This window comes from Micropterus dolomieu, linkage group LG10 (genome assembly GCF_021292245.1).
Source record: "Micropterus dolomieu isolate WLL.071019.BEF.003 ecotype Adirondacks linkage group LG10, ASM2129224v1, whole genome shotgun sequence".
Taxonomy (NCBI): domain Eukaryota; kingdom Metazoa; phylum Chordata; class Actinopteri; order Centrarchiformes; family Centrarchidae; genus Micropterus; species Micropterus dolomieu.
In genome coordinates, this window is record NC_060159.1 from 22,801,912 (window position 1) to 22,824,438 (window position 22,527).

Sequence of the window (22,527 nt, forward strand, 5' to 3'; positions counted from 1 at the left end):
CTGGACTGCTGCTGAGTGGTCCAAAGTTATGTTCTCTGATGAAAGTAAATTTTGCATTTCCTTTAGAAATCAAGGTCCCAGAGTCTGGAGGAAGAGAGGAGAGGCACAGAATCCACGTTGCTTGTAGTCCAGTGTAAAGTTTCCACAGTCAGTGATGGTTTGGGGTGCCATGTCATCTGCTGGTGTTGGTCCACTGTGTTTTCGGAGGTCCAAGGTCAACACAGCCGTCTACCAGGAAGTTTTAGAGCACTTCATGCTTCCTGCTGCTGACCAACTTTATGGAAATGCAGATTTCATTTTCCAACAGGACTTGGCACCTGCACACAGTGCCAAAGCTACCAGTACCTGGTTTAAGGACCATGATATCCCTGTTCTTAACTGGCCAGCAAACTCGCCTGACCTTAACCCTATAGAAAATCTATGGGGTATTGTGAAGAGGAAGATGCGATACGCCAGACCCAATAATGCAGAAGAGCTGAAGGCCACTATCAGAGCAACCTGGGCTCTCATAACACCTGAGCAGTGCCACAGACTTATCGACTCCATGCCACGCCGCATTGCTGCAGTAATTCAGGCAAAAGGAGCCCCAACTAGGTATCGAGTGCTGTACATGCTCATACTTTTCATGTTCATACTTTTCATTTGGCCAACATTTCTAAAAATCCTTTTTTTTTGTATTGGTCTTAAGTAATATTCTGAATTTGGGATATTCATTAGTTGTCAATTTTTAATCATCACAATTAAATGAAATGAACACTTGAAATATATCAGTCTGTGTGGAATGAATGTATACATTATACAAGTTTCACTTTTTGAATGGAATTACTGAAATAAATCAACTTTTTGATGATGTTCTAAGCATATGACCAGCACCTGTACACAAAAAACACCAAATCTTTCAGCATTAGCTGCTCTGATCTCCTGTCAAAAACAGTAGTTTTACTCAAAAGTGCTGGAACTCCATATATGGCCATCAGAGGGTATGTTTCTGTGGGTCGCTGGAGAGCTGTCTACACCGGGAACCATCCTGGGAAGCAAAGTTTGGTAGAAGTCTATAAAACTGACACCGTAATCATGTTTAGGGGATAAATTTCACCTTATTAAACCTTTCAGCGGATCTGTTGTCTGTTCTGTTTCCTTATGTCACGCTAAGTTGACTTGATTGCTAACAACAAGTAAAGATGCAGGCCTTACCTGAACCCCGGTGAGCTCTACTAGCTTGCCTTTGCCGCTCCACTTGTCCTTGCATTGTTACGCATTGCCTCAGCAATCCTCTTCTTAGTTTACTAACTGTGTACTGAGCTGAACGTTTAGGTTAACGAACTGACGCTAAACGAAACTAAACCGAAATATGTTAGGGTGAGGATCATCTTTTTATCTCAACTATCCGCCACTCCCATTTGTTTCATATTACATAAGACCCGTCCTCTTGAAGCTTGGCAACAAATCAATGAACAAAGACTGCTTATGAGCAAGCCATTAATATGAATATGTGCTGGTTGTCATAGTTTTCTAGTGAGTCAGTAAGTTGAATATCTTTTGGTTTTCGGCTGTTGGTTGGACAAAACAAGCAAGTCGACTTGGGCTCTGAGATGTTTTAATGGGCATTTTTTCTTTTTTTACAATTTTCTGATTCTCTTTATAGATTAAACAATCAATTCAGAAAAGAATCAGCAGATTAATTGATAATTAAAATATTCATTAGTTGTACCTCAAATGGAAATTCTTACACTCAAATAATTACTAATGCTGTTTTAATAAGGTTGCCAACGAACTGCCCTTCAAAACCGCTAAACATTTCAAAAACCTCATTGGACAGTGAGTCTTCACCCCACTTGATAAAAGAAGCCTATCAAAGAGACAAACTGGAAACAGGCATGGTTCTCTGTTGCTTAGTTTCAAACAGAGAGAGGTCAGAAGGCCTGACAGACTCTCAGCCTCTTGCTGCGCCGCTGTCAGAATGAGTGAGTAGAGGTGTCAGTCAAACAGTAGTCCAAGTAACTGCCCAACACATCGGGAAAAGAAGCAGCTGCTTAGAAGAGATGTGTTTCACAAGGACTAACAGACACAACATACCAAACAACTTGCACAGTTCACCCACTTGTATGTCAGTAGAAGAACACACACGATTATAAGTTGAAATGACATTTTGTGAAAAGTGGGAATGAGCTGTTTTAAATGGCCTTTTAAATGTGTAAAAAATAACCCTGACATTTCAGTTAATTTCATTGTGCATTTTCTTGTATATTTTATAGCATTATTTTGATAAGAGGTAAACCAACAACTTTTACATTTCTGTTTGCTTACGGGTTAAACAAGTGGCTCTAGCTCCATACTTGAGGCACAAGCATGAGAGGAATTGATCTTCTCAGCAAGAAAGCCAAAAAGGCTTTTTCCATAAAGTTTTTATTTAAACCTAAAGTTTAAGTGTAAAAAAAAAAAAAAAAGTCTTCAAAGGAGACAGGGGAACATTTACAAACATCCCCATACATTGACACTGGGAATAATGGGTTAAATGACAATGACATAGCCAACTGGCATCATTAACATGATGAAAAGACCTATTGGGTAGATAACTGATATTTAAGTGACCAGTTTTGCGTAATTAATTGCAGGGATGGAGTGCAGAGCAGGCAGGCATAAACATTAACTAGATTGTTATAATCAACGCTTCATTGTGATTTATACACACACACACACACACACACACACACACACACACACACACACACACACACACACACACACACACACACACACACACACACACACACACACACACGTGACCTTTCTAAGAATCAGATAGCCCTCGTGCTGATTGGAGGAGGTGGTGGGGGAGTGAAATTTAGTCTTGGGACATGGGCTACCCTTGTTCCCTTTGGATTTTTATGTTTATTCCTCCTATATACCATATTGGTCTAAATATAAGATATTTTTCTTCCTGGAAATGTGTCTGAAAAACTCACCTCGTCTTATTTTTGGGGTCTAGCGCTTTAAATGTTAATATACACCCACAACAACAGATGGCGCCAAATATCGGCAACGCGCATGTTTCCCTCCTGACTGAAGCGTGTCACCTTCCTACTGAGACATAGAGGGACACAGCAATCTTGTCGCTGTTAACCAACAGCTGAGGAGGAGTTATGATGCCAATTTTAAGATGATGGTGATAAATGCAGCGGAGTCATCAACAACTCTCTCTTTGCATTTTATGATAAGTGCAAATAATACAAGTCATTCCTTTACAAATGTGATTACCTGTACATTTTATTTAGTGGTAATTTAAATGTTACCATTTCATTTATAAAGATTGAAAAGATTATTTTATTTAAAAGATGTTAAAAACTACTAATAATAAAAAAAAAATGCTACTAATACGGAAGCCCTAAGCGGCCATCGATCCATATGATCATTTTACTAACGGGATCATTTTCTCGTGATCTCGTGATAATGAAACAGTAGTTTAACACAGGGGTTAGCAAGAACGTTTGTTAATGGTAATTTTGAGGTGCTTTCAGTGTCACTGATTAGCTCATTTGGTAAGGTACAAGACTCATAGTCTTAAGATAGTGAATTCAATCCTCATGGAAGCCCAATTTAAAAAAAAAAAATATATATGTTTTTCATATTCCTCTTCAACAAAGTTGTTATGAAGGTGACTGATTCACATGCTCACAATTAAGCACGTGCTGAAGTGTGCGTATCCCGGCACACAAATTCATCCGCATAACAACTTTGTTGAAGGGAATGATTAAAAATCAGAATCTGCAATCCTAGGTATGTGAGTCCTGCACTCTACCAGCTAAGCTAACTACTGACTCAGCAAACTACCACGAAATTATCATAAAGAAACGCACCTGCCGACCCCTATATTCAGCTATGATTCGTTATCTCGAGATCACGAGAAAATTATCCTGTTAGCATGGTAAAACGGAGTTTAAAAAATATTTGAATGAATGGACGTTTAGGACTTCCGTTAGTGACCAGTAGTGACACTGAATTTAACAAGACACTGATGCATTATGAAAAACTTGTGTGTAGCTTTTCCTCCTTACAGGTATTGGAAAAACAGAGAGCTAAAACACATTGTAGTGTCTCAAAATGCTGATGCAGCTTAACAGCCTGCTTGAGCCTGGTGTCATTACCAACAACTGAAAATGAACCATGAAGCTTTCCCCCAAGCGTTCCAACTTAACAAAGCTTACAATTGGCTACAGCAAGCTGGTGGGGAAAAACTGTGTCAACTGATCCAACACTTGCAGACATACAAAGCCATGGGAAGTAGACAAGTCCAAATGGGCTTTTCATCTGCATGATTCTTCCTTGCTGTACAGTATGTACTACATTACAGTCAAACTGCTCACTGCTGCTTAGCGACAATATCTCAATATGCACATTTCTCTGTATTTTGATATCTTGTTTGTATGTGTGTGTTGCTGCAGACTGCTCAGTGTGCTTTGCTGTAATCTGGACTCCTTTCTGCTGCTGGAGAGCCAGTACGACATCTGCTCCATGCTGCTGCAGAGTCAGAGAGAAAACGTGACTGAAGTGGACACCAATGATGGGTATGATCCAACAAACATTAAAAATGTGTGGTTGGGAATTAATGTTTTACTAACAAAATTTACTTAAACAATTCTGTCATAATAATTTAATTATTTGTATAATTTGTGGATATTCCCAGAGATTAGCATAACATTTATAATTTGCTAAACCAAAATACTATATTGTGTTAAAGTAACTTAAGTTCTGCCATACATCCGAAACATGAATACATTCAAAGATATTTAAGATTAGTCATGATGCGTTTTCAGTGTTTGTTTGTTTTTTAAGAGTCCTTGACCTCTCATTCATGTCAGCATGATGTAATTGAACTGAATCTTATCATATTGGATGGAAGCAAAGTCAGAAAGTATAAAGGACAAACTAATGCCTTGTTGGTTTTGGTCTTTTCATGGGATTAGCTGAAAAAATGTAGAATAACACCAGCCTTATAATTGAATGTAATGTAGCTTTTGCAACTAAAACTTTCTTTGACCGCTATAAAAATGGTTTCTTCTCGCTTGTGAGATGAAAGGATAAATATCAATCTCTATGTATGAATAATACGACCAAGATATAACATGTTAATTAGTGAGAGGTGTTTGTAGGTATATTTCTGAACATTAAGAGCAAGGCTAGCCGTTTCCCCCTACCTCCAGTCTTTATGCTAAGCTTAACTAACTACATCTTAATTCAAACTCTGTTCTTAACACACATGTATTAACTTGACATTGATTTTGTCATCGAACCAATACGCATATTTCCCAAAATTTCTTTAACATGCTTTGTGTTCTTCGATATTGCCCTCGTAGCTTTTCTTCAAAGTTCAGATTACTCCAGCCAGAGCTGAGTTGAACTGAAGGAAGTTATTTCAGACATTTAGACATTTCATTGGTTTCCTCTCTTGTTCAGTAAAGGCCTTTTGCTCCTCTGTACATCATCCTGATATGACGGAACACTTCGAAATTGAATCATTGCTCAGGATGAGAAATAGTTTGTTTGTTTGCCTTGTCACAAATAAAAATAAATAAAGCTGAAAGAGAGTGAAAAGACCATTTCTGAAAGTGGGTGTTTAAGAGCTCCCCACTCTTCGTAATGGCTGGCAGAACCATGACTATTGGTTATGAATAGAAATGGCCTTGAATTGCCAACTCACATTGCATTTTGGAGAATGATGACTTGTTAATTTAGTCTCCCATCTCCCTTTCCTGCCCTCTCTCCTCCTCATGCTCCCATTATCATCACGGACGTCATCACCCCTTTTTTAATTTTACCTTCTCTCTTCCACCTCCTCTCTTCACTCAGTTCAACATTTTTTAAACTTTACTTTTTGGCATCTGGTTTTTGATTTACCCTACTTTAAAAAAAAATAAATCATCATTCAATATTTTATTTCTTGTTTGCTCTGACCTTTATCATATGAGTGACACCTAAATTCACCAAAACTATTTTGTAAGGGCAATCTGCACATTTTATTTGACCCCAGCTGTATAAGCTTTGATTTATATGACTTTTTTGTTTTATTCACAAAGAAATGTATGCAGATTACACGCAAACAGGCCACAGGCCCTCCGGAAGAGCATAGTGCAAAAAATAGTCCCCCTTTATTACCAATTTCAAGTCCAAATTGCTTCAGCTATGAGAACTATCCACCAAGCCTGACACCCTTCAACCTTTAAAGTGCCTTTATAATTGGAGTATTCTCTGATCTTATCTAAAATTCTAACATGGAAACCTTTCTCTCTCTCTTTTCTTACTTGCCTTTCAGTAATGATATAGTCACAGTCATTCAAAGTCTGGACAAAGTCTTTTAGAGGACTTTTGAAAGAAAGTCTGAGCTCCAATAATCTAGAGGAGTCATGAATGAATTGGAAGGGCATAATGACTCTACCAAACATTTTATGGGTTCAATTCAAAAATATATTTTTTATTCCACATATGCATGACAGGCCGCATTTGGTCATCATGGGGTGGTGTTGGAGTAGTCCATAAGACACAGGCCTTTGGTGTGAGAGACCCGGGTTTGAATCCACTGTGAGACACCAATGTGTCCCTGAACAAGACACTTAACCCCTAGTTGCTCCAGAGGCGTGCGATCTCTGACGTATATAGCAAATGTAAGTCGCTTTGGATAAGTGTCAGCTAAATATAATAAATGTATAAATCTTGCAGATATTCTGTCCTCAGATCTCACGTTTAACGTTAACATCTTAAGGTTTATTACATCGGGGCCTGAGTCCATTGTCATTTTTCTTGTTTATTTGTGTTCCTTTTGCACCGTCTCTTACACTTCCATCTTTGTATACCCTTTCCTCTCTGGTAAACCTCCTCAGGGAGTTCATTATTGACAGTCTGTCAGTGGAGAGGAATCACGTGCTGGTTCGTGTTAGTGTGGTGGGAGGTCCGTCTGAGAGGAAGCTTCCTCCTCGAGCACTGCAGGAGGTCAGCTATGCTCTACTTTTCATTAACCTGGTTTAGAATTGGTACAATATGTGGTTTAAAACTGTTTTTGCACAAAACAAATGTATTATTCATGAACAAACTGAATGCTATACCACATCTATGTACCACAACAATAGCATTTCTGTAAGGCAGACTGATACAAGCCTATATCACTGTTTATTCGGCATTTGTACTTTGATTGTGTGTCATCACCTTATTTAGCAAAAGTGCAAAAATGTGAAATAGGGAAAACTTGCCATTATTGCTGTATAAAATCCCTAATGGTCTATTTCTGTTTTATCTTTCTTTCAATCATCCATTAATCACAATATTATGAAATTCCCCATTAACACATACTCAGTCTTCAAGGTGTACATGATCCAACCCATACACAAACCCATCCAATCCATTTCTATTCTGAGTTTGTACTACTGGTGATTTTATATGAGATGAAAAGAGTCCTACCGATTACCAACAGGGCTTCAGTTGTTGTCTGAAGCCTGCAGCCTTATTTACTCGGCATGTTTGAGGATAGATATCAATTATTTAGGTGTTGTTTACTCTGAGCGCAAAACAGAAAACTAATTTACGCTGAGGTCAAAGAAAGGATATGAAAGAGATTTCTAAAGGGGAGAGTGTAAATGAGTTTAGTGAGTGTTTCCTTCGTCTTTCACAGGTCTCCTTGTATTCATCTTTCCTGTTACTTGTTGGGAGCACAGGGACCGGAAAGCTGTTAAATACGTACTGATTTTGTGTGAAGTTTACAAAACAAATGAAAACTTAATCCACTCTTGGTGAGAAATGAAAAGAGAAGCATCATTGTATTCAAAAAGTGGTTATTCTTGACATTTCAAAGTGTTTGTCAGAATATTTGCTGCCTACAAGGAGACAAAATGAATGCCATGGTCGCTATGAAACATTTTCCGTCATAATTCACTATATACGAATTCAAATACTTCATTTGTCAATAGTTGACCTGTGAAATTCGTGAGCGGTCTAGGAGTATGCAAAGACGGCTCCACAGACAGTCATGATTTTATAAAAACTGTTAAGTATGCACAAAAGCGCTGATTCACCAGGAGTTATTACATGACATCAGAAAGAGTTGACATTCTGTGATTACTCCGCTATTATGCATGTTTGGCTTTATGCAGATTCTGATCTTATCTTAAAATGTGACTGTTTTTAAGCAAAAATCTAGAGAAATTACTTCTTGAGGTCCACCTGAATTACATAGTGTATAGAGAAACAGCATTTTAGACCATAATGAAAAGTTAATTGAGGTTTTGTGGTTCTTTATTTGAGTCAGATATCAGGTAATTTGAAGCATTCATCAGTGCCTTACAAACATACAGGTCTCTGTGCATCTTTTTCACATCACCTGAGATGTAGACTCTAATACCAGCCGGGATTATCGTGAGCAGAGGGCACAGAGAATTGAATAAAGAGTCCTGCTTTCTAAACCCCGTTAGCATTTACAGCACATTACATTGGCAAGTCAAATGCTGAGCTATGACTCAAAAGTTATGGTTCTTCAAAACTAAGCTATGAAAAGCGTGATCAATGCAACACTAAATGGCAGTGGGGAAAGGAAGAGAAAAGGAAAAACGATTGAAAGGAGGAAGAACTGATGGCAAACAAACACAATTTGATAAACTGCTTCTAGCTTGGTGCTAAATAATTGCTCAGTAATGATTTCATCAGCTAGTCAATGTTTGACTGCACTATACTGTTCATAGTTTTGAAATGTTTTTAAAATGCTGTCATCAAACATTGTCATCAGGCAGTTTTTAGAATATTAAATTACAAACACTAACAATCCAACATAATGAAACATCAATAACCCAGCAAACTCACAAACAGCCAAAGCAGCTATTAATTCAGAGCAGTGCAGAAATGAATCAAAGAAAATAATGCAAATATACTGAATCATGTATGTTTGAAAAGGCTACAGCAGACCACATGTCAATCATATACACGGAGTAAATTCTAAGCATGTGACAAATATTGTTTGAATTATTGGTCAGTTTAATTAGTTTATCTGCTCATTCCAGGGAGAAGATCCTTACCCCTGGCCCATGTTTTCAAGCTACCCTCTACCTCACTGCTACACTTTAGACCCACCTAAGATCCACCATAACTCACAGGGTAAGAGGAAAATTGATGAAGTTGTCATTATGAACTGGTGCATTATTGTGATTTTTCAGCCATAGTTTTTTTCCTCCTATTGTACAGACTCTGAGATCAGTGCATTTCTGGCATCTAAAGACTCAAAGAATGAGGAGAGCTGGATGGAGATCTGCCGGAGACTGTACTGCAAAGTTATGACCTCCAAAGCCAACGTTTTAACTGGAAAGGGTAAGCTACTGGTTCACTGGATACCTGCAGATTTGCCTTGTAGCCAGGATTTTCTACCTCCTAGTAGCATAAAGATAACATAGCATATATATTGATAATATATCTTTGCCAATAGTGTTGATTGCAAATGCAAATAGGTCTTAGCAATGACTAAGATATGGCAAGTATAAAGGTACTTTATTTGTCACATACACATACACGTAGCGAGATTCATCCACTGCATTTAACCCATCAGTGGGCAGCCACTGTGCAGCACCCCGGGGACCAACTCAAGCTTGAATGCAGTGTCTGGTCACTGACCTACCTAACATGTTTTTGATGGTGCGGGAAACCGGAGCACCCGGAGGAAACCCACGCAGATAAAACGCATGCAAACGCCACATAGGGGTCGAACCTGGGACCTTCTTGCTGTGCGGTCACAGCGCTATCCACTAGGCCACCGTGCTGCCCATAACATGTATAACAGTATAAAAGGCATACTTCCAAACATTTAAAAAGAATACAAGTTTAAATGAAAACTAATAAATACCTAAAAATAATGGAAACTAATGCTTCTAGTAGCAAAGAAGAGCTAACCAAATGGGGTGAACTCCACTCAAATCCAGAGTGGAGATGATGCACCTGATGCTGTTTAGTCACTGCCAGAAACGCCAGAAGGAAAAAAACTTGGGTGCTTTATCAGATAACAGCTAACATTAACAGCTAGGAGGCACACATACAACACATACTCACACCACTCCGTCACACATACATTTCAATTCTCTCTCACCCACACAAATTATCCAATGGTTGAACTGATCAGGGATCAGATAAACACAGCAACAGCTTGTGCGCCTTCTGCATAACCGTATTTGTTGAAATGCTCGAGCTGCTTTTCTCTCTGTCTCAAACAACCGAGTGAATGACCGCTATTTTCAATGTAACTTCAGCTTCCATTATCACAGTGACCCTGTAGTGTGGAGGCTACTTTCACAGGTCGCTTACTGACATAGTTACACTTTGGTGGAGGAAAGATTACGTATGTGAGTTTGAGAGGCTGATGCATTTACATCTGGCTATAATGTGTCTCAAACCACCTCTTGGGATGATTAGGGCAATTGGATTTGAATCCCTCTGAAATGCTTTTTGGATTCATTTAGACTTATTAGAGTTATTATATAATATATAGAAGAATAACTATGTGATCCACCCAAGATGCCTGAAGTGACTACGTTAAAAATGAGGTCAGTGAAGTTTTAGTATAAAATACATGTCACAAGTGATACTATACTAAGACAAAAGAAAAACAACTTGTGGGTCATAGAGACAAAACTGTTTTACTGTATGTCCAAATTTCTCACAGTTGTGCCCCTGTGGGCTGATCAGTACCATTCTGTCAATTGTGCCCAAGGTACGTTTTACTAAAGGCCAGATACTGAAGTGATGTGTACCCATGGAAACAATGACATTTTCCACTCACAAATTCATATTTATGATAAAGAAAATGCTGCAAGAATTTGTGCACCTCCGCATGTTCATGATGCACACACAAAATGAACTATTTCACCTTTTACACCATCAGTTTCCAAAATGTCCAACCAATCAGAACCAGAAGGAGCTTTATTGCCAAGTAGTGTTTTACGCATATGAGGAATTTGCTTTGGTGATAAGGTGCTACACGTAGACAAACAGAGTTGACATAAATAAATGTAGAAATATATACATTTGGAATAAACAAAAGCAAGTTATATAAGCATAATAAAAGAATAGAGAAAAATAATACAACTATTTGCAGAGAGAGAACAACGGGGCCGATATTTACATGTGCATTACTCCGTATTGTGTTGTGCAGACGTATTGCAACGGAAGAGAAAATTGTGTACATAAATGACAAAATATAAAAATATAGAACAACATTGATTAACAATAAACAACAAATACGTGCAATATGCCAAGTTTGTGCATGATATGAAATAAAAAAATAATTACAATAAAGTTATATGGGTAAATGTGTGTCAAATATAAGTAAGTGGAGTAACTCGTTATGATACACTTCAACTACACTACAACATGGATTCTGTATTAAACTGCTGACGTCTTCCATTATGCTGCAGGTGCACCACCCACACCACCTCAAGATTACATTGAGATGTCCATGAACCTTGTTAAGAATCACATCACTGCCATTGAAAGCACATATGAAATGGCACTGACACCCACTTCTTTTTACGTAGGAGTAAATATTGTAGCTGTGAGTCGAGGACAAAAATACATTCAAATGAAGGAGGGCTGATAATCTTGTCATAAATGTGTGTACTGTACTGTGATTGCTTCCTTTCCTCAGTACAGTGTTTTAAGAAACATCTAGTAAAGGAAATTGTAGCATATATAGGCTGACTACAAAAATTAACCTATTCTAAGGCAATTTATTGAACATTCACATGTCTAGCTCTGAGTGAGAAGACGCTGTGATTATCACTTGTGTCTTTGACAGGCTTCTATACAGCTGTAAGATGAAAATGATTAGGTGTACTATCTCTTCATCAAAAGACTCATGATTAGAACTGTTTGCATGTTCAATGCCTCACTATCTTTTCTTAAGCGTATTGGTTGCTTAATTGTTCTCTCTCAACAGATCGTCAATGAGATGCATTTACTTCTGCTCAGAGTCACTGGGGTGCATTATGATCAGCTCTCATTGGATTTCCTAATTTGGCAACCAGGGAAACGATCACATGCAAAGAAATGTTTGACAAACAAAAAGCCAATTCTATCATCACATATGAAAAGGCCTTGATTGCCATTGTATTATATATGCTTTTTTAACAGAGCTAATATTTTGTGACATAGCTTCCCTTCCCCTGGTGCCTCTTAAGAAGAGACATTTTCATGCTGAGTAGGAAATGGCAATCAATGGTCATTGACTAGCAGTTACACATGAATGATAAAGCGGGGGTAAAACAGTGTGTGAACTATACCATGGGTTTCATCTGGATGCTTTAACATAAATGAATCATGGCGTTTTGGCATGCAGACTGAGTGGAACTATTTTTTTTTTTTTCTTAAAGTGAAGTGAGTGACGTTTATGATATTGCACTGCCATGCTTTGATGGTGATGACAAGAATAGAAAGCCATGCTAGTATCTATATTAAAGTAGTGATGAATCACATATCATATATCAATAATAAGCACATTTTACGCATTATGATGACGATTTAGAAAAATAGAAATTCATTGCAAAAATACCATATTGTCAAAATTTCACAAATTATGTTTTGTAGGGGAGCTCATGTCTTATTAAGAGGAGCAAAGCTGCCCCTGGCTCAGTTATAATTCGCACCCTGGAAATACATTAAAAATGTATTTGATGAATTACATTAATTTACTGCGATACTTGAAGTGGACTAGAAGTGGTGCTGTTATTTTACATATTGGCACTGTGCAGAAAACATCATACATTTCAAATGCCACTCAATTCACATATGTATTAACAGCAACAGCGAAAAAGCGCACCTGCAATGTGGCACTTGTGCTAAGTGGAATTTTACTGGTTTCTTCTTATTGTACAGTTTAGTATGATATCTGAAAGTGTCATCAGGAGGAAACTTTTGAGTAAAGCTTGATTCAAAATGCAAATATTAAGTTAAGTAAGTGATACAACTGGGAAAATACAGCTGCCATCTTTAAAGCTACTTTATATAAAAGAAAAAGTCGGTGCAGTAGCAGGAAATTCACACAGAAAAGTTTTTTTTTTTTTAAATACTCAAAGCAAACAAAGGTGTGATCAGTTTAGAATCTCTGTGAAAATACACTGAACAAAATTATAAACGCAACACTTTTGTTTTTGCCCCCATTCATCATGAGCTGATCTAAGACTTTCTCTATGTACACGAAAGGCCTATTTCTCTCAAATATTGTACACAAATCACAAAATCTGTGTTAGTGAGCACTTCTCCTTTCATTTCTGATCTGTCTATATGAAAAGTGAATGTTTTGGAGTTTTTTATTATTTGTTTTTTTTTTATGCCAGTGACACAGTGATTGCTAAATTAAGCATGCATACTGTATGGTTCACAGGAAAAGTTCTTTACAGACTTACTTAACTTGGCTGCTTAATAGCGTACATAACAGGCTGTTATCCACATTCTATAAATAGTTGAAGTAGAGGAGCTGAATATTTGAATTTGTAAAGTGGATTTTCTTTGAACTCAAGGTTTGTTGTAGCTGTCCTAGCATACATTTAATGTTTGTGTCTGTTTTTTCTCCCCAGTGCTGGCTGACCTTCTGGAGAAGGTTGTGGCCCATCTATCTAACTCTGCCACAGAGTGCTTCTTCTCTCCTGCTCAGTACAAAGGTCAGTAGAGGAGGGCAACACATTCAGTTTTCTTCTTGACAATTAAGTTAAAGGAAAATATCTAAAGGGCTCTCTGTGGATCAGTGCAATAAGCCAGATTCTTTGTACATAAAATGCCTTCTTTTGGTGGAGTTTATTGCCACTGTCCCTCTGGGGATATGTTTTTGCAGCAACAGCTTCCTTTCAGGTCTCCTGTGGAGAACAGAACCCTGACTATGAAACTGTCTCTTAGGATGTGGAATTCATCTAGTGGCAACAATTGCTAGTCCGGGTTGTAGAGTGATAGAGGGGGCCCAAAGTGATACAGTTGGGTTCAGCACAATATGTTAGGCCAAAGATTGTAGTGTGCCCCTGTGGGCTGTAGTTGTAGAAATCTGCACTCATACTGGATGTCTTGGAGAGGGGCCGAGCTGTCAGCATCATCCAAGACACTTGTGTGTGAAGTCATGTAGCAGGAGAGTGTGCATGACCCAGTAAACCCAGTGGATGAGTTATCCTAAGATTTTGAAGGCTCTGAATGTTGTTGAGCTATCTTGGTTGACACACCTTTCCAATGTTGTGTGGAAGTCGGGGACAGTCCCTGTAGATTTGCAGACGGGTAAAAAAAAGAAGAGAAATTCCTCCTCATTTTCAGAGCAGTGTTTTACCGCAGGTTAAAATTAGTTATGTTTCCCATATTAAATGACTGAATGATTTCAGTAGGTTGGCTTGTTTGGTAGCCAGTGGGCTAAACAACCTGATCAGACTGATGGCCCAGAAACCCAGAAACTTTTCTTAAATTTAATGAAGTGCTAATTGCATATTTATATATATACACACAGGTGTGTGTGTGTGTGTGTGTGTGTGTGTGTGTGTGTGTGTGTATGTAATTCAAAATTCAATTATTACCATGGTTGTTGTAAGTTGTAACAACAAAAAGCAAAAAATGTTTTTACTTGTATTACTTCTAACATGTTGCAACAAATTCCCTCCCAAGTCCCTGAATAAATGGAAATAGTTCTTTATGTTTAATCAAGTTGAACATGATACATGCTATATCAGCTTAAATAATCACAGCCTTAGCATTGATAGTCGTCTCAGTACTGTATGTTTTAAATCAAATCATCACTGGAAATAATGAAAATTACATTTAAATTGAATCAACGGTGCTATATCCCCCTGCTCAAAAAGTGTTTTGATGTCTGTGCAATCACCTGGCACTGATTAGTAATATGATTATAATCATGACGCTGATACTGCCTTAAGCACTGGAGGTGCTGAACCCAAATGCAGAGAGATCAGACAGAGTCGAGTACAATTTTAATGTATTTATATAGAACAGAAAGGCCAGAAGTTTACAGCGAACAGCAGAAGGGCAGAAAAAAGGAGAACACTATGACTGTAGTTGAAATGAGCAAATGTACGTTATCTGGTCAGTTGCTTCTACGGCGACCTAGAAATGAACAGTCGCATTTATATACTCTAGGAGGTAGTTAGGATTGTGACTGGTTAATTAAAGCATCACATTGCTGATGTATTGCAACCAGCATCTTATGGGAAAAGGTGAAAACACACTACTACAGAACATGAGATGGAAGAACAAACAGGTCTTCATTAGTGTGTCCTAACATGACTGTTAAGGATGGCTACTGTGGCAGTGTGTCTTTTGAGATTCAGCATTGTAGGCTCCTCCCTCTGAATATTTCAAGGGCTACCAAAGGATATGTGGAAGCTGTTACTTCACAAGAACTATTATAACAAAACAGGAGGAGAGGTGCAGTCAGTATAAGTTGTGCCAGTAAAGGTCAATTGTTAGAGCACAGTTTTATTGTCTAGAATAACCGAGCTCTTTTCACATGTGCTGTTACCTACAACTATTAGTATTGTCTCCATAGGTCTTCCAAAAGTAGCACCTTCTTCAACAGTAAAGACCTTCCAGCAATTACTATGCTACTCAAATACATTAAATTTGACTTAAATGCATTGCTTGTGGTTATAGCTTGTTTCTTACATGATGGCAATATAAAACATAACCCTTTATAACACTGTTTTATTACAGTAAGTGTAATGAAAAGTTATGTTTCATGCCAGATGTCAGTTATGTATTAATGCATTTTACTGACTCTTGTCCCAGGTAAAATATAGTCCATTATTACTATTTAACTTTAAAGGGGCTATATGTAAGTTTTTTTGATTTTAATAAATCAAATTTTCATTGCCTTATTATCAATGGTCTCAAAACTCACTTAGAAATAAAGAACACACCTGTTTTCTCCATTGCTTGCATCAGCCACTATTCTGCTTTTAATGTGAGGTCTCCGGTTCGGATTCAGCCCTGTGCGCGCTCCCCAGCCTCTCTCGCACTACAGCGACAACACGGCAGCTAACGACATGCAATCCACTAACACCATTAAACAACTGTCCCACAGCAAAGCACAGGCTCCACGTAAGGATCCAAAACAGACCAAACAGGTTCAGATGATGTCAAGTAAGAACAAAGTGAGCATTAGTAAAGCTGGAGAAACACAGAAAGTCACGTTAGCTCGCCGGCTAACGTCGAGCAGTTGCTAATGTTATCCGGTGCAAAGTTATATCGCTTTCCACATTAATTCACCAACTAACGCGACCCATATTACTATCCTGTGTACCCCAGATATTATGTCAAAGTGTCAAAGCCTGCAAGAACTGATGTTACGGTAAAAAGCAAATGTGGAGTGATTTGTTTACTATCCTATAGTGATGCAGCCAGTTAACGCTACATTAGCTCAGACCTGCCGCTGTTTGCTTCGTAACGTTCAATTTATATTTATTGCCTTTTACCGATATTCAGGTACACACCTTCTCCACTTCTCAGTCGCTGTAACTAACATGACCCACACAATATACAACCCAGAGGAAGAGCCATCCACTGACACTACAGTAAGTTTACTTTCTGCGGTCTAACTGTTATAGTTAGACCGCTTGGGCGCTTGTTGGTATGTTTTCCTGTTATAGTTAGACCGCAGAAGTGTGACACAATCTCGTTATAATATTCAGTCCAGCTCACTACCCGTTTCGTTATCATCCAATACATTTAGCTGTGCTGACATTGCTGAGCCTCCGGTGAAAAATACACAGATAGTAAAGATAGTTACTGAAAGCAGCAGGCGAGCGATGTAGCACGTCGGATAAATGCAGTAAATGTACCGTGATCGTGTAACGAGCATGGATTAGTTCAACCTGAAGCTGAAAAAACTATTACTGTAACGTTGCAGTGGGAGTTTACCTGAGTTTCCAGCATGTTGTGTGAAGCTGTCTCCCTGCCTGTCTATAGCTGCTTTCACTCTATCAGTCGTTATGGTCATTAGGACTACCCGTTGCCAAGACTGAACGACGGGACTTGGTAAACAAAGTTTGAGGACTAAAACTGGACTATGACGTGACTTTTTTGTTCACCTGCATCCCCACCATAGAAGCAGTAGAAACCGTAAGGAAACAGCTAACAAAAGATAACACCCTGGACAACAGAACTAGCCTTAGCCCTGATCAGATCTGTAAATTACTCGACCTCTGTATAAACACCACCTATTTCCAGTACAACGGAGGATTCTATAGACAGAAACATGGCTGTGCCATGGTTTCACCGGTATCCCCAAACATCTACATGGAAGAAGTGGAGAATAAAGCCCTCAACTCCTTCAGAGGAACAGCACCGAGCCACTGCTAGAGATATGTGGACAACACCTGGGTCAAAATTAAAAGCCAGGAAGTGCAAGCCTTCACAGAACACATCAACTCTGTGAACAGTAACATCAAGTTCACAAGAGAAGATGTTCACAACAACAGTTTGGCCTTCTTGGACTGCGCTGTACACATTGAAGAGGACAGGAGCCTGCAGATTGGTGCAGAACAGAAAACCCACACAAACAGACCGATACCTACTGTTCAATTCACACCACCTACTGGAGCACAAGCTAGGGGTCATGAGAACACTGCACCACAGAGCGGAAAACATACCAACAAGCGCCCAAGCCAGAGAGAAGGAACAGAACCACCTGAAGGGGGCACTTACAGCCTGTGGATACCCTAAATGGTCCTTTGTGAAAACAGCCACAAGATCCAAGAAGAACAAAACTACAGGGGAGGAGGAAAAGAAGGTCAAACGCAACAACATTGTGATTCCATACGTGTCTGGAGTATTAGAGAAACTCAGGAGGATTTTCAACAAACATAACATCCCTGTGTTTTTTAAACCCAAGAACACACTAAGACAGATGCTGGTACACCCCAAGAGGTGTTGAGGAAGCCATCTACACCAGGGTTGAGAAGCCGTCATTGAACAGGAGAGGGGGTCTACGCCTCCACTTATCCCCCACTTACAATGCTGTCCTTTCATCACTTCCCAGGAAACTCAACAAACGTAACCTATTGGCCTCAGGTGAAGATACCAACGATGGTCGTTCCGTCTTAGGCGTTAACGAGAAACACTAACGAACCAGCGGTATTGACGATCGTGGCAAACGACCCCACTGAGGTTAAATAGCTGAGATTCCCTACCAGTCAGTCAGAACTGAAGAAGTCCTTTGGATGAGGGACGAAACGTCTTCTAGTATCTTCAACCAAGTCCAGTTGCCCTTGACTTTAACTTCCGTTGGATAACTATGACCTGGATGACTGAGAATCTTCACAGACACCCTTTAAATCTAATCTTCCTAACACTTACTGTTAGATGATATTTTAGCCAGCAAGAGCATTCAAGCTGTTAAAGGTGGAGTACGCGATTCTAATCCAAAATGTGTTTTTGCCAAAGTCAGCGAATATCTCCTTACATTCCGCTACCTGTCCGTTCTGTGTGTGCGTTAAAAAAAGTCCCGTGTTTGTATACAGCCTTGGCTCTGTAAATAGGAAACAAAGTGGCTCGCACCCCGCCACACAACACTATTCCAGCCATGATTTGTGTGTCAGGTTAAATGACTTGCCTACGGACATTCAGCTTTCTTTCTAGTTCACCATGACATGCTGTTTGTTATAGAATATTCTTAGGGGGCTTAATTGGTTGAACAGGGAAAGGTGACACAGGTCTAGCTGACCCCAGTGTTCACTGACCTTCCAGCTCTAGTTATTTCTCTCCTGGTCCTTGTTGGGGACCACAGTTAGATTGATAAGGTAGTATCTCAGGCGTCAGGCTAGCAGATATCGGTGTTCTCTGGGAATCTTACAAGATTGAGTCTTACAAGAATGTTTACAAGAACTTACTGGCTCCACAGATTCGAGTACAACTTATGGATAATAGATTCCAATATGACGAAGCATTAGAGTCTAAACATCAGATAGATTAGCTGTTCTAGGTTATGGCCAGATAAAGATGACCTAATAGGGAAACCTGCAGGCACTAGGGGGAAGACAGAAACATAAAAAGGACCAAAAGATGTTATCCTTCAGATCTGGTGTTGGCATTCGATATGTTCACATGTTGTATGCTGGCACTGTATCTTCTTGGCCGGGCTCAAAATACCATGCTATGATAAGTCTTCGTTAATCTCCGAAACTTCTTTATCTCCTGATCCTGGCTCACAATATTTCTTCAACACTGTTTTTGTGATGTTAGCTATAGTAGTGGGAGAGTTGTGAATATTACAGTCTGGAGGTGGTATGCTGGCTCTGGGACCTTCTCCTCCTCTCTACATGTTAGCTTCGCAGCAGCCACTGTAACAACAGTATGCTAACCCACAACTTAGCTAACGTTAATTACATTAATTGCTGTGTCATTGTTTGCTCTATATCATAATTTGTTGGATTTCTCCAGAATCACTTACTGCACCTTTTTAACAGAAGAAAATCGGGCGTGAAAAACTGAAAACAAAGTATATTGGCTATGAAAAACAGCACCCTCTATCCTATAGAAAATTTTATAGTTCTGATTTGATGGCTGAGGAGACGATGAGCTGAAAGCATGACCAGTTTCCTGCTGTTAAAAGTTCATGGTAGCTTCTCTGAACAGATCATTCATTATGACAAATTGATCTTGGTACTCTCCAAAAGCTGCTTTTTTATTACAGTACCTATAATAGTCTTCAGTGGTGTGTTGTAATCTTTTTATATCTATCTTCCAATATTAGACTTAACATCTTTTAAAAAGGGATGATATCTCCTTGTTGTCCGTTCTTGTCCTTAGACACATACACAATGCAATCTAGGCTTTAATTGATCTAATTATAATCACTTCAGTAGTTCTAGTGTTGACAAATTAACTTGTGTTCTACAGAGTATACTGTCAAAATGGCTAGTCTTTTGTGTGTTTGACCCTGAATTTACTGGTTTTCATATCCAAATGATAGTCATGCAACCTTAGGATGCAACCTGATATATAAAAAGACAGGATAGAGGTGAAGACCTTTGCAGTGTGCCGGTACGATAATAGCCACTCACCATTAAAAAATGAGATTTGTTTCACTTTGTGTTTAGGAGATTTGAAGATATGGGCATTGCAACTTTATTTGTTAATTTTTTAAAGTTCTTTACAAAGACAAAAAGATGTGAGGGCAAGATGTTAAATATAATGCAATACAAAACGTGTATATATGATTTAAAAGAGAAGGTAAACATAAGTAATTTAATCTAATAAAAGGCAGAGGCAAACAGAAAAGTTTTAGGCCTCAATTTAAAGGAACTGTGCATTGGAGCAGAACTGAAGTTGTCTGGAAGTTTGTTCCAAATATAGGCTACAGCATGAAACAATAAATCTGTCAACTGTCGGAGATTCTTCTACATTATTAGAAACAGAGGCTTAAACATCTCTGGTTGTATTTGGCCGTTGTGGGTAGTGTTGCAGATCAATGAACAGGACTGATTCATGGCAATGTTGGATTTAAAAATTATTTTTTCACCAATTTGATTTGTCAGGTACCTATTTCGATGGATCCAAAATTCCTGTCTAGTTATTGTATCCATAAACTCTCCTTTTTTCATGATATGTGTTTTCCTATAACATTACATAAACCATTCTTAGTTTGAGTTAACAGCTGTATCCCACAAGGCATAAATGCTGCTGCAATGGTTACCTGTGATTTCATATACTATCAAGTAGTACTCCATAGTAGTCATTTGTGGCAGGAAGACTGCTAATAAAAGGCAGCAAATGTCTGTAGTGTTTGTGAAAATAAAGTCTAAATTATAAATAATACAGTAGTGATTAAAACGGGTATCTGGAATTTGTTCAGTATGCTTTTATTTATTATGCATTTTTAAACAAGGAGGAAGACTTGTCAGCTTGCCTTTTCCACTGTAGACTGAGATATTTCCCCCAGTGCATTGGATGTCTTTTATGAGTGCTGTCTCTGTAAGTACAGAGGCATGTCTCCTCTGAGGCCAAACTGATGAAGAATCTTAATTTTGAGTGTTTGTTTTGATGATTTATTGATCTAAATTCACTCACACAATTGTTGTTGATTTTTCCACTTTGACAAATAGATTTTTTTATATCCACTTCGTCCATCCATCCATCCATCCATCGTCAACCACTTATCCTGCGTACAGGGTGGCGGGGGGGCTGGAGCCAATCCCAGCTGACATCGGGCGAAAGTCGGGATACACCCTAGACAGGTCTCCAGTCCAATCCCCTTGTTCGTCATTTCACATAATTTTATTAACATAGAACACTCATAGCGTCTAGTCCTCTGACTTTACACATAAGATTGGTAGTAATTTGTATGACTAGTCTAATAAAGATTTACAGTTTTGCATATACGCAAAGTATACATCAAATTCAGTCAAATCGTCCTTAATTAACAATGCAGAAGGCCATGTAAGCAGGTTTTCACTTTGTTACAGACACAAAGTATAAAAACATATAATAAGCATAATTGTTTTCTCATAAGGCATCATTATTGTAAATGATACTAAACGTATTTTGTGTTATATTGTCTCTGTGTGTATTTTGAGTGTTAAAGGAAAATTATGTTATTTTTTTCAGCCTGTCATACTATACATTAATGAAAATATGTAAATGAGTATGAGAGATTTCTAGATGTAGGCGGCTAGTTTGGTGTAAGCAATAGAGATTACAAAGCAATCAAAGCCTTTCAGGACATGTTTTGTAATATTCATCTTTACACTATATAAACTCATCCCATAAAGGGAAGAACAAGTAACAGGTGTTTGTTAGTGCTGCAAAGAAATAAAGTTTGGTAGGCCAGCAAGAAAATCCCATGCAGTTTGCTAAAATGGCTAATTCAGTTGACAACATTCTGTATTTATTTTCGGTTGAATTCTTAGACAAGCGTTGGAAATGATTTTTTGGAATAATTGTTAGTGTCTGATGTAGTTTTTCCACAAATAAAAGTTAAATTAGCTAGTTAAAATGTCTATTTAATTTCTTGTAAAAACATTACTACCTCTATCTATTTCTTTCCCCCTCATTGAAAAAAATTTGAATCTATAAATATGCAAAAACTCTTTATGTTGTCAAAATGTAACTACTGGACAAAAGTCCCATCTCAGCAACTTAGGTTTTAAGTTTCCACTTAACACTTGTTAAGTTGCATAATGGACCGTAATTGGCTTCCAAACTAGTTGTGACGTCGTTTTGAACTGACCTTTAAGGTGAGCTCACACAAACTTCCCCCCTCCGGCAGATGAATGTGAAAACTGCTTTCTAGTGTCAAACTACATACATTATTCTGCACAAACATCCGAGTACGGTAACAAAAAGCAAAGCACATTTCTGAATGGAGTGGGACTTAAGATGTAATGCACTGCGATTCACATTCATCGTATAATAGCTATACATCACTAGTTTGGGGAAGATGCAGAACAAAGTAACAGCAAGTAAATAATAAATAGTTATGATAAGAGTTGCTGTAAAATCTTGTAACGAGTTGTCTCATCTGAGCAG

General features: G+C 38.4%; 1 protein-coding gene across 1 annotated transcript in view; it reads left to right on the forward strand.

Moving 5' to 3' along the window:
- The window catches only part of tbc1d32 (TBC1 domain family, member 32), a 64,417-nt gene that overhangs the window by 24,358 nt on the left and 17,532 nt on the right, over positions 1-22,527 (forward strand). The window contains exons 24-28 of the mRNA XM_046061417.1: positions 4,443-4,565; positions 6,876-6,984; positions 9,039-9,132; positions 9,220-9,342; positions 13,593-13,676. Coding sequence (XP_045917373.1) covers positions 4,443-4,565; positions 6,876-6,984; positions 9,039-9,132; positions 9,220-9,342; positions 13,593-13,676 — 533 coding nt within the window. The remainder of the gene's footprint in view (positions 1-4,442; positions 4,566-6,875; positions 6,985-9,038; positions 9,133-9,219; positions 9,343-13,592; positions 13,677-22,527) is intronic.